The 15,807-nt window shown below is 48.8% G+C and overlaps 2 protein-coding genes across 2 annotated transcripts in view; one reads left to right on the top strand and one right to left on the bottom strand.

Moving 5' to 3' along the window:
* The window catches only part of MYH9 (myosin heavy chain 9), an 89,718-nt gene that overhangs the window by 4,164 nt on the left and 69,747 nt on the right, over window positions 1-15,807 (top strand). The gene's annotated exons all lie outside the window — the stretch shown is intronic.
* LOC139005765 (ubiquitin-ribosomal protein eS31 fusion protein-like) lies at window positions 5,008-5,578 on the bottom strand. Its single transcript, XM_070407977.1, has one exon. It carries the CDS (start codon window positions 5,531-5,533, stop codon window positions 5,063-5,065), a length of 471 nt encoding a protein of 156 aa, XP_070264078.1. The 5' UTR covers window positions 5,534-5,578; the 3' UTR covers window positions 5,008-5,062.

Raw genomic sequence — 15,807 nt, 5'->3', positions numbered from 1 at the left:
GGGATATTTCTTTATTGATTTTCAGAGAGAATGGAAGGGAAGGGGGGAGAGAGAAACATTGATGTGAGAAAGACACATCGATTGGTTGCTTCCTGCATGTGCCCCGACAGGGCCTGAGCCTGCAACCAAGGTACATGCCCTTGACGGGATTTGAACCCAGGACTCTTCAGTCAGCAGGCTGACTATCCATTGAGCCAAACTGGCTAGGCACAATTCTCCTTTTTGAAGGTAGTTTGATGGCAATATTTGTCAAAGCATAGTCCTTCTGTCTGAATTCGAGGAATGCGCCCCACAGATCAACTCAAATGTGCAAGAGGAAATGTTGAGGATATTGTTTGCAGCATTGTCATAGACAAAGACAGGGAACAAGCTCACTGTCCATCAGAAAGGTCAAATAAATCATGGCACAGCTGTACAGTGGCAGTCCTCACAGCCCTTTAAAAAACGAGGTCGATCTATGTGTACTGATAGGCCATGCTCTGCGGGATATGTTGTAAGTGGAAGAAACCAGATGTGAAGTAGTATAGATGGCGGTCCCTTTGTGTGAAACATGCTATGTCACCTTGGTTCTGTGCCTGAGAAGATATTGAGATGCTGGTAATAGTGGTTGCCTCTTGAAAGAGCCCAGGAAGTGAGACTGGGGGTGGGGGGTGGGGTGAGCATTATTTTTCATTAAATGCCTTTTTATATGTATTACCCTTAAATCATAAAAAACTTAAAATTTTTCTTATTTTTATTACCTATAAAAAGAAGAGGGTCTGCTGGCCGATCTTGTAGGTCTCAGTTTTAAAATGCATTGCTCTAGATTCCAAGTTTCCTATTGAGTGCCTACTGTGTGCAAGGAAGGAGGGAAGGTTTTAAGAATTGACTGACTTGCTCTTGTGGTTGGAACATTCTGGGTACTGTTTTCTTCTCCATGATGTCATATTATCACCAGAGTAACCCTTAACAAATGTCTACTCCGATCCACTCCCTCATATTCTGGAAAATGGTAGATGATTGCTTTTCTTTGCTGTAAATGTCTGGAAAATATTTCAGGATGACCTTTTGCCAGGTTTTCCACAGTTCCGCTGGCTCCAAATTACCTGGAGTCCTTTCCTGGACAGTCTACCTGACCAGAAGTCTATACTAGGCCTGTATTCTCTTGGGTCCTCTAACCTAAAGGTCATTTCAGTCACTAGTGTGCCCCTTCCCACTCCATCCCGTTATCCCTCCGGCATCTGGCCTGCGGTTCTTAGGTATTAACAGTGGAAAGGCCCACATTCTTGAGAAAATGTGATCAGAAGAGCGTTTTGACTTGGAGGACCCCCATGCCCTTCTTCAGGAAGCCCATCTTCGTCTTGCATGGCGTGGGTACCGGAGAAGCTGCCAGCTCCGCTCCCTGCTGAGCTAGCTCTTTTCTGTGGCAAAGGCAGTGGAAGACCCCTTCCGGGTCTCTGCCAGGCCTGTGCCCAGCCAGGCAGCCTCCGGCCTCCGGGAGGAATGGCATGAGTCACCCATGAGTATACGGAATGAGCCTATGTCTAAAATGGGCCTGCCACCACATGGGCTCGAAGGCTGGATGCTGGCCTGCCAAATCCCCTGGCCTGCTAAATCCCTCTGCCCCCACCTGCCCCTCGTGCTTTGGTGGTACCAAATATTTGGGAAGCAGGAGGGGAGCTGCCCTCTGGGTCTGATGCATGTCTCTTTAAAAAGTAACTGAGGCTGGCTGCTCTGTTGGAATTTCTCAGGCCCCCATTCTGCTGACTAGTCTCTCAGGCCCGAGGTGATTCAGCACCCAGAAGGGAACACAACATCCTGGCCCCTGGGCAGGTGGGCCCAGAAAAAGCTCTTGACTGGCCTTGGGCTGAGGACAAGGCCTTCTTGGGAGCTTCCCCCAGCCTGACCCTCCAAGTCTCACAGTGGCATGGTCTGTAGGTACCTTCTTCTTCAGCTGGTGGGTTACTGCACTAGGAACCTTCCTGCTGAGGCTGGAGGGAGCCTTGCAAGGCCTTCTGGAACTTGCCACTGAAGGGTGTGGCTTCCTGCCTGGGCAGGTTGGGGTGAGCCGCTGGAGAAGTTGAAGGTGGAGCTGATCTTCCCCCACCAGCCAGTCTTTGCTTCCGTGCCTCTCAGGGGTCCTCGTCCTCAGGGCCCTAGAGTACTACCCAGAGGAACAAGGGGCCTCTGGGGAGGTCCCTTCTCACTTCCATGGACATTTCTTTACAGTTTGGGAACATGTGTCTTAGGTTTCTTTTCCTTTCATTTTAACTCTAATGCTTAAAGAAAAATCAACAGAACAATAACATCTCCCTATTGAATTTACCGAGAATTAGAGGATGCCCGAGCTGGAAGGGATATTAAGGACAGTGTAATTTTTCTCTCTTAATTCGAAAAGGAGTGGTTTGCCCAAGCTCATCTGTCTGCGAGTTGGTAAAAGAAAGCTTTGGCCCTCGTTTCACTCACCCCCAGTGCCTTTCTCAAAATTATGTGGCCTCGTTTAAAAGTGTTTTGAACTGTTATCATCCCTTTTATGCGCTGTTTAGCCAAGCAACACATACTTAGCTCCTTTAATCTTTCCTCAAGAGTCTATTCTTCCCCACCCTTAATCTTTTTCATTTTTTGGGGGGGGTGGGCACTGGGATTAAGAAATAGGGTGGGAGATGTTTCTCGGGTTTCTCTGAACTTCTTCCAGTTGGACAGGCCATTTAGGCTGAAAGTTCCCACAGCTCAAAAATCAATATTTCACATGGGGTGGTGCCAGGCAGCAGGGTGGGCCCTTCTGAGAGACACTGGCTTTCCAGTGTTCCTCAGCCAGTCCTCATTTCTAGTCATTTCAAGTAATTTAATGTCTGGGGTGATCGATTTGTGTATTTTCAGCATGAGACCTATAGCAGAGGGACCAAAACAAGGGCTTTGGGGTCAGATGGAACTAGGGCTAGACCCCCACCTTTCCTCCTAACTGTTAACACTGGAGCCTCAGTTTCTTCACCATGGAGATCCCTGCCTTTTTAGGCTTGTTGTAATTAACATATAAATATGTGTTAAGTGAAGTGGTGCTTTTTTCTCTCCCCTTCTTCCTCCTTTTTCTTATGTTATCACCAACATCATCAGATGGTAGAAAATACATGTTCAGGTTTTAAAGATTTTCAATTTGTCTCACAAGCCTGTCCCCTTGAGAACAAGGTGTGGTGACTGAGGAACCTGCCAGAAGATTTCCTGGGCTGGATGCTGAGGTTTCAAGGCCTGCAACCTTTGCATTCTTTTTTTTTTTTTTACAATGTTTTCTATATCCTCCTAACATACTTCTTTTTTTAAATTTATTTTTTTTATTTTTCTTTATTAAGGTATTACATATGTGTCCTTATCCCCCTATTGCCCCCCCCCCCCCCCACTCATGCCCTCACCCCCCTGTTGTCTGTGCCCATTGGTTAGGCCTATATGCCTGCAACCTTTGCATTCTAACCACACAATACAATTCAACGTGTTACGTCTTTTGCAATCTTTGCATTCTAACCACACAATATAATTCAACATGTTACGTCTGCGCTGCTTATGAGCTGGCTGAAGCATGTTAAAAAAGCTTGCTGCAAAGCACTACCTTTATTTAGAGTTGTCTGTGTTCAAAAGCCGCCGCGTTTCCTGTGTTTTGCCTTAAGTCACTGGGTTGGAGAAGGCAGCTTCCTGTCTGATAAACATAAAGTCAGGCATTTGGAACAGTTTGGGTGACTTCATCTAACTGGGCTGGAAGGGGAAGAGGATTTTAGAACCCACTGGACTGTGAAGACCTGGAGGCAGGAGGCGGGCTCTCTCCCTCTCTGGATCCCAGGTTCTTGCCCAGTGCCTGGCTCAGTCAGCCCCTGGTCCTCGTTGTAGGAGCGGAGTTTAAGTCTCACTGGTACCTTTGCCTGTAAGCCAGGGGACACGGAGGCCCAGGCAGCCAACGATTTAGAGTGCCCTTTAGTAGTGACCTCTCCATTTTACAGAATTTGGATGCAAGGTGCTTACTTGTCTGGAAATCTCTGGGGCGAGGAAGGTGGTAGCAGGGAGCCATTTTAAAGGTTTGGTCTATTTTTTAATATTTAAGAGCCAACTATTGGGTATGAAAGTATTGACCTCAATTTTTTTTTTGCCAAGTCAATAACTGAGGCTCCTTGGGCCCCTGCTGCATGGCCTGCACTGTGCCAGGCTTGGTGGGGCTTCAGTGGGGCCGGAGGGCAGAGGGCAGAGAATGTCTCCTTGTCCTCTAACCGTGGGTAGGGACACTGGGAGAGAGATTTGCCACATGAGACAGGTCGTACTATGCTGAGTGGCTGGGGATTTCTGAGCCTTTGAGCCAGCTTCCTGGAGGCTAGACTTGCCTGGAAGGTGGAGGGAGATGGGGATGGTGGGCGGAGAAGGAAGAGGCTCTGGTGGAAGGGCACTGGCCTGGGAGTTAGGAGGTCCGGGTTGAAGTCCTCCCAGCTCTGCTAATATTAGTACTCATAATTATAATAGTTAAATATTACTGAGCACTGTGCTGGTGCTTTTACCTGAATTATCTCATTTCTTGCCTCATTTTCATGAGGTAGGAAAATATCCCCATTTTGTAGATGAGGAGACTGAGCAGGGATTCAGACATGGGTGCTCTGACTCTAGACCCCGGTGTGACCTTGTAGATGCCCTTCACTCCGGGGCTTGACAGTGAGGGGATGGGCTGGTCCCTGGGCCCTCTCTCACCAGTGACCGGGAATTAACGAAAGGAGCAGACTTTGGGCGGTGGCCGAATGAGGCCTCCTGTTCTCTAGTGCAATTGGCTACTCAGAGAGAGGTTGCCAGTTCGATAGTGTTGCCTTGGCTACGGACTTCACCTTTAACCTCAACTGGTCATTTTTCAAATGTGTGTGGCTGGTCCTAAGGGAGGGCAGGTGAAAAGACTGCCGCCGGGCAGTGTATATCCTGCTGGTGGCCGGGCCCTGGCGGTCTTCACCAGGGAGCCAGCCAGCCAGCGGGCCTGCCACCATCTTGGCCATTGGGCTGTTCTTTTTTTTTTTTTTTTTTTTTTTTTTTTTTTAGCTCATGTCTTTTATTAACCCAAATACAATTACTTGTCTTCTGGTTTGTTGAAGCAATAGGTCAGACAACATTTGCCACAATAATGTCTGTCAAAGTGGCTGGCCATAAAAACCCCAGCACCACATTCATCTGAAGGGCACTCCCGACGAAGGCGACTGATTTTGCCATTCTCATCCACTTTGTAGTACTTCAGGACAGCCAGCTTGACCTTCTTTCTCTTATGCTTGTTCTTCTTGGGAGTGGTGTACGACTTCTTCTTCCTTTTCTTGGCACCACCACGCAGTCTCAACACAAGATGAAGCTTGGACTCCTTTTGAATGTTGTAGTCAGACAAAGTGCGCCCGTCTTCCAGTTGCTTGCCAGCAAAGATCAGTCTTTGCTGATCAGGAGGAATTCCTTCTTTATCCTGGATCTTGGCCTTGACATTTTCTATCGTATCCGAGGGTTCAAACTCGAGAGTGATGGTCTTCCCCGTGAGGGTTTTCACGAAAATCTGCATCTTGGCGGCGACCCCACCGCTGATGGCGGATCGGAAAGGATTGGGCTCTTCTTGACCTCAGCCCACTTGCATCCAACAGACTGGCATTCCTTCCTTTCTTCATTTGTTCATCTGTCCACCATCGTTCAGTATCCGCTCTTCAGAGTTTATGTGCTAGGCACTGGGCTGGGGCTGGGAAGGAAGCAGTTTCCAGGAGCTGATGGTGTCCTGCCAGCTAGAGTGCGGGGGTGGGGTGGGGGGTGGGGAGAGAGGCTCAGGAGGGTCTGGGAAGGCTTCCTGGAGGAGGCGGCATCTGAGCTGATTGCAAGCTAGAGACGTGGCATACTACATCCAGGAAGAAGGGCTGGGACCTTGTTCAGTTGCTCAGACCCTGGCGGTGCTTTGTTCAGGGGTGATTCAGGTTGCCAAGGTCCCCTGAGTCACTGGGCTGGTAAAAGATTTCCTCTTCTTAGGAGCTCTAGGCCCAGCCCTTTGTCCCAGTCTTTACAGAGCTCAGATGGCTCATTGAGGCCTCCTTTCCCCTGGCCATTTCCTGGGAAATGTGGGAGTGCAGGATTCCACTCCCAGGTCCTTAACTCCTGAGTGGCTGCTGGGAATTCTGCCTGTGCCCTGTGGGTGTGTGGTCAGCATGCCGTTTCCAGCTGGAGGACTTGGGGGAGATATATCATGGAGTGTTGAGAGAAACATAATTGTTCCCTCCTTAGAGTTTAAAAAAGGGGGCGTTTCCTCCTTCGAGTTTAAAAAGGGGGGTGTTGTGTATACCTCAAACAATAATAGCAAAGCTGGTGAGAAGATTTGCCCTCACCCCATCCACCGTTTGCATCTTTCTGGGCTTTCTGATCATATTGCCACACTTATTATTTTAATGGAGGAGAAGAAGCATTATTTACATTGCCAGAAAGTTTATTGGGTTTTATTGACTGTTTTGGAAATTCATTCATTCAGCAAATAGGTCCTGAGCATTTGTTCTAGGACAGAAACTGCTAGGTCATTGGTTCTCAACCTTCCTAATGCCGTGACCCTTTAATACAGTTCCTCATATTGTGGTGACCCCCAACCATAAAACTATTTTCATTGCTACTTCATAGCTGTAATTTTGCTACTGTTATGAATCGTAATGTAAATATCTGATACGCAGGATGTATTTTCATTGTTACAAATTGAACATAATTAAAGCATAGTGATTAATCACAAAAACAATATGTAATTATATATGTGTTTTCTGATGGTCTTAGGCGACCCCTGTGAAAGGGTCGTTCGACCCCCAAAGGGGTCGCGACCCACATGTTGAGAACCACTGTCTAGGTCAGTGATGGCGAACCTTTTGAGCTCGGCGTGTCAGCATTTTGAAAAACCCTAACTTAACTCTGGTGCCGTGTCACATATAGAAATTTTTTGATATTTGCAACCATAGTAAAGCAAAGATTTATATTTTTGATATTTATTTTATATATAAATGCCATTTAACAAAGAAAAATCAACCAAAAATTGAGTTCGCGTGTCACCTCTGACACGCGTGTCATAGGTTCGCCATCACTGCTCTAGGTGGTTAGGAGGTAGATGAATGCGACATTACATACAGGCCCTGCCCTCAGGGCTTTATGGTCTCTAGGCCCAGGGAAAAACCACTTCACTCTGGTGTTGTGGGTTGTGATAAAGGTGAGCCCAGGAGAAAGTGGCATTTCAGATGCCCAATTTGAGTTGCCGGAAAACAGGTAAAACCACTTTGTCATTTGTGGTGAGAAAGCTTAGGAACATTGACCTGGGAGATCTTTCTGGGCTCATTGGAGGAAGATCTTCAGCCAGCTGCCCCTTCCTGAGTGGTTCATGTACTGCCCTGGGCCAGAAAAGACAGCTGGGAGGAAGTGAGTGGGCACAGACTCCCAGGGCTCATGTGGACAGGGAGCGGACCCCTCAGTGACCATGGGCAAGAGGCACCTGAGGGTGGGGCCGCAGGGGGTGAGCTGGGGTGGGGTGGTCTCCAAAATGCCTGAAAGCTACTGGCAGGCCGCTTAGGCTGTGCTGCGGCTCCTACCCGCTGGATTGTAGCAACAAGTTGCAACAGTTTAGTTTTGTTGCAAAGAGGAAGTTTCAGAATCCTAGTGGCTGCTTTTGAACAGATAGATGTTAACAATAGTAAGGGAGTTACTCAGGGGTGGGCTGGGCAGCGCATGAGGGAGAAGATGGGTGGTCAGGGTCTAGAAACTGGAATGCAATGTCTTTGCTCTGGAATTTTCTTTCCTTCCAGATACATGGCTTCCTTGCCGGCATCTTTCCTTTTTCCAGCCCCCACTGTCCCTGTTTCTCCAGCCCCAGCTCCTGGCTCCAGGGAGCCTGACCAGAACTCCACTGTGTTCCTGGAGAGCAGGAGCGAAGTCACTTGTTCTGAAAGGAGCCACAGGCTTATTGTCACCCACCCACCTAGGGAATGAGGGGGCCGGGAGTGGCCCCAGACATGGTCCCTGGGACACTTGCACAGCCTTGTTTGTGTTTCAGGCTTTGTCAACTTCTGAGTTCCCTTTTCAGCCTGCAGTGGGGATTTGGCTCAGTACCAGGCCGCTCGGGTTTGAGGTTTGACTGGGAGAGCTGTGTTCCTCAGTGCCCCCTTCAGCACACACTCATAAAACCCAAAACAAACCCTACACCTTAACCCAACTTTATTTTTACATATTGACTTAGAATTAGTAATAAGACGAAACCTAAGCTAGGGGTTTCGGCACTTGGTAGATGTTCCCTGGTGGCAGAGGCGAGGTCCTTTGTGTATCTTCTTTCTTTATTTCCTGTCACCTTGTTTACACTATTACTTGGTGCTGATTATAGGCTAGAGATTATCTTTGAGTTTATACTGTTTTTAATTATTGACCAGCTATAATATTGGAGGAGGAGAGGTGGGTGCGAGAAACAGAGAATTAGATAAAGCAGAAGGAGACTGCGGGGTGTGGGAAGGGAGTGGGTGACTTTAGAAGCAGCAGCTGGGTTTGAATCCCATTTTCACTCGGTTTAGTAGTTGATTAAGTATGCCTCAAATGCTGGGGATAGACGACTGAATAAAACCACCAAAGTCTCTGTAGTTTACATTCTGTCAGCCAGACAAGCCCATGGCAGGTCAGGATGGTGGCAGGTGCTGACAGAACAGGTGAGGGCATAGGACAAAGTACCACAGACAGTATGACGTAAACAACAGACATTTATTCTCACTGTCTGGAGGCTAGACGTCCATGCCCATGGTGCTGGCAGGGTTGGTTTCCTCTGAGGCCTCCCTCCTTGGCTTGCAGATGGCTGCGCCCTTGCTGCCTCTTCACATGGTCTTCCCTTTGTGCACGAGCATCCGAGCTGTCCCCCAAGTGTCCAGATTTCCTCTTCTTATAAGGACAGTAGGCGGATTGGATTAGGGCCCACCCTGATGGTTCATTTTAACTTAATCACCTCTTAAAAAACCCTGTCTCCAAATACAATCACATTCTGAGATCCTGGGGGTTAAGGCATCAACATAAGACTTTTTTTTTGAGGGGGGAGGTACACAATTTACCCCAAAACAGGGGAGAAGAGAGTGAGGGGGGTGTCAGTGAAGGCCTCTCTAATTCAAGAACATTTTTTCGGTCCCTGAGGTGTGAGGGATGAGCCCTCCAGGACTTGTCTACTTTACCCATTTATTTAACTGCTTTGAGTCCCAGTTTTCTCATCTGTAAAATATGGTTAATAAAACCCAATAAATGTCAGTCTCCTTCTGCCCCTTTCCTCCTCTCTGCTCCCCAATTCCACTTCTGATCAGGGTGCTTTAGTAACTGGGCCCGCAGGAAGGACCAGGACTGCCCCCCACCCCCTGGCTGTTCCCAGCCCCCAGGGGGCTCTGCCTTTCTCACTGGGGTGATGGCATCCCCACACAGTTCTTTGGACCACGTGTTCTTGGAGGTGGCTCTCCCCTCTGAGGAGCCGCAAACACTGTTTTTACACGAGCAAGGAGTGACACTTGGAGAAAACTGGTGCAGGACTATAAACATAAAATACCAGTTGCAGGCCAAAGTGTGGGATGGCTGCCAGGGAAAGAGCTTCCCTTGCTTTGTCAACGCTCCCAGAACAGGCGACAAGGTCTTACACCTCCCTGTGCCACTCTCGCTTCTCTCATTAGAGGTGTTGCCCCTCGGACCCTTGTGCATGCCTGGCCCGAGGTGGGTACTTACTATATGCTTGAGAAATGGGTGAATATATTCATATCTGAGTGTGGGTCCAACAGACCCTGGTTCAACATCAGCGCTGTCCCTTAGCCCGGTGTGACTTTGGGTACAAGGCTGTCTGTATTCCTCTGGGTCCTGAGGCTTAGCCACCGTGATGTGTATGTCTAGTACTTATGTGCATAGGCAGGGGCTCTGGAGTCAGACCCTCTGACCTAATCCTGGTTCGCCCATTTGCCAGCTCTGATGTTGGTTAAGCCAGGCATCCTTTCTGTGCCTGCTTTCTTTGTCTGTGGAATGAGGAAAATGAGAAAATAAAGTTTAGCTTTATTGTTTATATGTTTTATTTGTACATAACTTGTCCAGCATAGTGCCAGGCTATCTATAAATATATCCTTTTTTTAAAAAAAACAACAACCCCCGTTAAATCTATTTCTATCACTATGAAGCTTGAAGTCAAACAAAAGTCTCCCAGTCCCATGAGAATGGCGGTATTAATGTTCCCATTTTATAGCTGGAAAAATTGAGGCTCAGAGAACCTAAGTGCCTTGGCCCTAGGTAGCAAGTGAGAGATCTCAGATCCTCTCCCCGGTCCTCTGATTTTCAGGCCGGTTATTTCCCATACCTGTCTCTCATCCCACTTAACCCACCATATGGACAATGTCTGTGAAGTTGGGGGCTGCAGACTTCATGCTTTTGTACACAACATTGAAGCAGTGGTTGTTAGGACCCAGTGCCTCACTGGCTTATGGTATCAGGTGTAAAATACAGCCCCCCCTGTTCCATCCTACACAAGTCAATGTTTAGCAGGTGGGGGTGGGCGGCCTGGTGTGTGAAATCTGTCAGCCTGGTCCCTGCAGCTTTTCTCCCTCAGCTCCCTAGCCCACCAGCACGCTGTTCTCAGCCTGCCTCCCGCCCAGAGCCAGCCTGCCGCCCACCAACTGATTCCCGCATTTGCCAGAGTGAGGAGGAGGTGGCTGGGTCGCTCCAAGTGCTCATGAAAAATACCTCCTTATGGGATTAATTACTCGATGCTGAGCACGGTGGAATTCGCAGGGCTCCCTCCGCACTCTGACTTCTCACCTCCAGTGGTTTCTACTCCTTCCTCCAAACCTACCTGAGTTCTGCACACGTTCTGGCCAGCATGTTCAACCTCATGTTACAGAGGAAAGAATGGACAGTGACCTCCGAGCTGAGGCTGAAGACCCGGCAGGCAGGTCCCCCCCTGCCACTTCCTAGCCGCCTGCCTGGAGTCTCACTATATCCTCAGAGTGAGGACACCGGGCCAGGGGCATTCCAGGTTGTAAAGCCCCTTGTGTGCAGACCTTCAGAGCACCACACACCCTGGGCAGGCGTATTAAAGAAGGCTTTCTTTTCCTAAAAGTAAACAAGTCCTTGCTTTAATTATTCTTAGGTTGAAATAGTGGACTCCCCTCCCCCTTCCCCTCCCCCTTCTGGCTTTCAGACAAGAATCTGAAGAATGTGATACTCCTGGACCTGAGCAAAGAAAGATCAGGCTCTGGGGCAGGATTCAAAGCACTCCGGGCCTTACCAGGCATCCTTTGTAGTTCCTGGATCTGGACATTCCATATTAGTGTGGTCGGGAGTCACTGATGACTAGGAGCTCATTAAATTCCTGACTCCTCCAGGCCAGGTAGCTCAGTTGGTTAGAGCATTGTCCCGATGTGCCCAGGTTGCCGGTTTGATACCTGGTCAGGGCACCTACAAGAATCAACCAATGAGTGCATAAATCACAGAACAACAAATCGGTGTCTCTCACTCTCTAAAAATCATTTTTAAAAATGAAAAAAAAAAAAAAAAAAAAAAGCCCAAACCGGTTTGGCTCAGTGGATAGAGTGTCGGCCTGCAGACTCAAGGGTCCCAGGTTCGATTCCGGTCAAGGGCATGTACCTTGGTTGCAGGCACATTGCCAGTAGGGAGTGTGCAGGAGGCAGCTGATCGATGTTTCTCTCTCATCGATGTTTCTAATTCTCTATCCCTCTCCCTTCCTCTCTGTAAAAAAAAAATCAATAAAATATATATTAAAAAAAAAAAAATAAAGATGAAAAAAAAAATTCCTGGCTCTTCAGTGTGATCCACAGGGGACAGCGGGGAGGCGTCAGGGAGATAAACACTCCCCACCCCAACACTCTTATCTTTTTTTTTTTTTAATACTTACCCAAGGATATTTTTCCACTGATTTTCAGAGAGAGGGAAAAAGAAATATCGATGTGAGAGAAACACATTGATTGGTTGCCTCCTGCATGTGCCCTGACCAGGGCCCAAGGCTGGGAGGAGCCTGCAACCGAGATACATGCACTTTGACCGGAATCGAACCCGAATCCTTCGGTCCGCAGGCCGATGCTCTATCCACTGAGCTAAACGGGCTCGGGCTAACACTGTTATCTTAGAGAAATCAGGTTAAAAGGAATTTTGCAGGGCAAACAACAGTTGCTGAGGGGCTTGGTATCAGCCAGGAGAACCGCTACTTCTGCTTTGGTTTGGGTGACAGGAAAACTGGGGGTTCCTTCCCCTTCCTGATTGGTGGCTGATGGCTGTTTACCTGTCCTGGCTGGTCCTCCTTGCTGGATGCACTGTTTGCAGCTTCCTGCATGTGCTCCGAGGCTGTGGGCCAAGTGCACTGGCACCCAGACCCTGGAGCCTGATGAGACCTCCAGGGTACAGACTCCAACAGCCAGCAAGTCACTTAAACACTCTGGGCTTCAACTTCTTCATCTGCAAAACAGGACAGTAATAGAACCTGCGTCACAGGGCTGTTGTGTGGGTTAGTGCGCTCTCGGGTGAAAAGCACTCAGAACTAAGTATTAGCGGTTGTCAGCATGGCCCTGCAATGTGGGCTTGGTGATCCCCATTTTCCAGATGAAGAAAGAGAGGTTCAGAACGTTTAAGTAACATTCCCTCAACCAGTGAGTGGAGACCGCAGCCCTCACATCCACATCTGCCTGATCGCTCGCATCCTCTGAGGTGTGTGTATGTGCGGACATGTCCATGTGCACATGTCCGTGTGTGTGCACATTCTGGGGGGTGGGGGAGGGTGCTGCCCAGGACAGGATGGTGTTGCCTGAATCCGGCAGCTCCCTAGGGCAGGGGCTGCTGCTGTCCCTTCTCTCACCTGCAGCTTCAGCCTTGGCCCCTTTGGAACCAGACTGGTTCTGGCAAAGGAGCGATTCTTGGTGGGTGGTCAAATAAGCAGCGGCCAGGTTCCTGGTGAAGGATGTGTGAGGTCATCCCTGTGGCCAGGCTACCACCTGCTCAAGGGCGGCGGGGTCGGCCGGCTTTTCAGACCAGGGTGCTTCCACAGCCTGCTCTAGGGAACTGCAATTTAATTTTTTTATACAGTGTGAAATAAGTGGGTTTTATTTTCACTCAATGGCTTGTATTGGGGTCATTCTCCCCAGGGAGGCTGACGGCTCTGGAATGCTGCTTGTCTACCCTGGCTGCTCTGGAGAGTTGGCTGTGCCCTGGCTGCAGCTTGTGTGCCCAGGCCTGGCACCGGGAGAAAAGGCCCAAGGAAGGAGAGATGGCTCACCGTCCAGTTTTGGATTTTTTGTTCCCGCAGTCCAGGGTGATCCAGAGCTGCCCTGGGGAAGGGACCTCCGCTTCCCATGCAGAGTCACTGCTGGTTGTCCGGACTGCAGCTCTGCTCTCAGACCTCTTTTGTGAGAGTCTGCTTAACCCTCTGGAGGAAATGAAGGAAGAGGATCCTCTCGCCTTTGTACACGTTGCCTTGGCGGAGAGGAGGCCACTCCAGTGCCCCTTTCCCTTTGAGCTCGTAAAAAAAGTCCTTAGGCTGAACTTGAGGGTCTCTGTGAGCCTCCTAAGATGGTATGCCAAGGGGTCACAGCCCTCAAAGGGGTCCTTGGTGGCTGAAAGCGTTAAGAATCACTGATCCAGAGAGATGGGAACTTTGGGTTTCCTGTTTATAGAGCTAGCGTGTGTGTGTGTGTGTGTGTGTGTGTGTGTGAACAGATCAGCATGCTATTATCGGCACGAGGGTTTGTTCCTTACAGGTAGCTTAAGCTGCCCAGGCAGATAAAAATGTGGAGCACCTTCCACAATCTCATCTCTGTACAGTGGCCTACTTCTCCCACCTGATCTTTTTTTTATTTTAAATATATTTTTATTGATTTCAGAGAGGAAGGGAGAGGGAGAGGGAGAGAAATAGAAACATCAATGATGAGAGAGAATCATTGATCGGCTGCCTCCTGTCTGCCCCTTACTGGGGATCGAGCCTCCAACCCGGGCATGTGCCCTTGACCAAAATTGAACCTGGGACCTTTCAGTCCACAGGCTGATGCTCTATCCACTGAGCCAAACCAGCTAGGCCCACCTGATCTTTTTTTAAATTGAGTTTATTGGGGTGACATTGGCTAATAAAATTATAGATTTCAGGTATACAGTTCTACAACACATCTTCTGTATATTGTATTGTGTTTACCATCCCAAGTCAAGTCTCCTTCCATCAGCATTTTCCCCCCTCTTCTACCTCCCCCACCCCCTTTCCCTCTGGCAATCACATACTGTTTGTGTCCATGAGTCTTTTTGTTCTTTGCTTAATCCCGTCACCTTTCTCACCCAGCCCCCACCATCTGATCTTTCTTGTATTAAACTTAATATAGCACTTCTGGGTGTCTCTTCAGCGCGGGCCTGGGACTGGTGCTTTGAGTGGTGATGTTTTGACTGGAGATTTGACCTGTTGTTATTCTGGATACTGAGGAAACTGGGCTCTTTCTTTCTGTCCTTGTGATCATCCACCTGCACTCCAGGTGCTCAAAGGATGTTTCCTCAGCCATATCCGGCAGGTGGCTTCACACATTCCTCCCACCCCCCCAGCTTCTGAGCCCCTCTTTTTTAAGGGGGAGGGTGGGGAGCAGGGGAAGGGGGTGCGGTAAGGATACCTGCCATGGCTTCTTTGAGGTGGTCCTGATCAAATGGTGGGTGCAGTGGGAGAGGAACATGTTCCCCACCGAGCCTCACTTCGGCTTTGGACTTGAGCTTGTGCTTGGGCTAATTCCCTGTGTGATCTTGGGGGAGTCGCTGGATCAATCTGAGCCTCATCTACCCAGCCTCATGGGTGGGTTGTGAAATTTAGTGGATGGCAACCAGCATTTTTAGAAATGAAATAAAATAGATTCAAATGACAAATATCGGAGTGCATAGGATGTATTCGTAGATTTTATTTTGTTTGACATGCTTGTGTATAATTGTGATAAAAAGTTCTTACTTTTTATTTTTTTACTGGAGGCTTGAGATAAAAAAGAAAATGTTGGTACCCCCAGGATGAGATGCTCTGGAGAGAGTTTCTTTTAGCCCCAATTTTGTGTTGGTCCCACCTACAGGTCTGAGCTGCTGGGTCTCCTCCCGCCACTCCGGCTGGGCCTGTAAATGGAGCCCCTTGCAAATCACAGTCTTTAAAGTTCTTTACAAAATTCTGGGAAATGAGCTGCATTCCTGGGGTGGAATAAATCATGTTGAGTTAGGCTAGGCAGGATGTGACTGCAAACCCCTGAAGTGGGCTGTGTGAGGGCAGCGCCTGTGACTGACTCATTATGAGCTCAGTGGCGACACAGACTTCTTGAGAGAAGAGGCAAAGATTGTGGGGGAGGGTAGCTGGCTGCCCAGGGCGCCACCAAGTACCACTCCTCCGTTAGCTCATTCTGATCTTCACAATAGTCCTGTGAGTGGAGCAGTGCTCTGACCACATTGCAGAGACAGGGCTGGCACTCTGTACTGTGCAACTCACAGCTGTCCTGGGGGGTGGCTGCTAGCACCTCCATTTTACAAATGGAGAAACCGAGGCCCGGGGCCACGTCAGCCCGGCAAAGTTTGTTCTTTTGGCTCAGCGATGGGTCTGGAATTCCACAGCCAGCCAGGCTGCCTCCTGAGTCTGGTGCTTTCTAAGATGCCGTCTGTAAAGGTCATGAATAAGCTTATCACCATGTGGAAGGCCTCTCTCCTCTCAGTGATGAAGCTCATTAGTGGAGTGACTTGAATGACTCACTCCATCAATTCAGGAAGATTGTTCTTGACCCTTGACCAGTCGCATGTCTCTCAGAAGCAAAATAAAGATCAGTGGACATC

The sequence above is a fragment of the Myotis yumanensis genome, unplaced genomic scaffold, assembly GCF_028538775.1.
Source record: "Myotis yumanensis isolate MYYU_CA2020_CCGP unplaced genomic scaffold, mMyoYum1.0.hap1 SCAF_3, whole genome shotgun sequence".
NCBI lineage: Eukaryota > Metazoa > Chordata > Mammalia > Chiroptera > Vespertilionidae > Myotis > Myotis yumanensis.
The sequence above is the reverse complement of the archived record's forward strand: the minus strand, read 5'-3'. Positions and strand labels throughout refer to the sequence as shown.

Bases quoted from the DNA above. Each gene is read 5' to 3' on its own strand.
- LOC139005765 (XM_070407977.1), bottom strand. From the start codon at position 5,533: ATGCAGATTTTCGTGAAAACCCTCACGGGGAAGACCATCACTCTCGAG.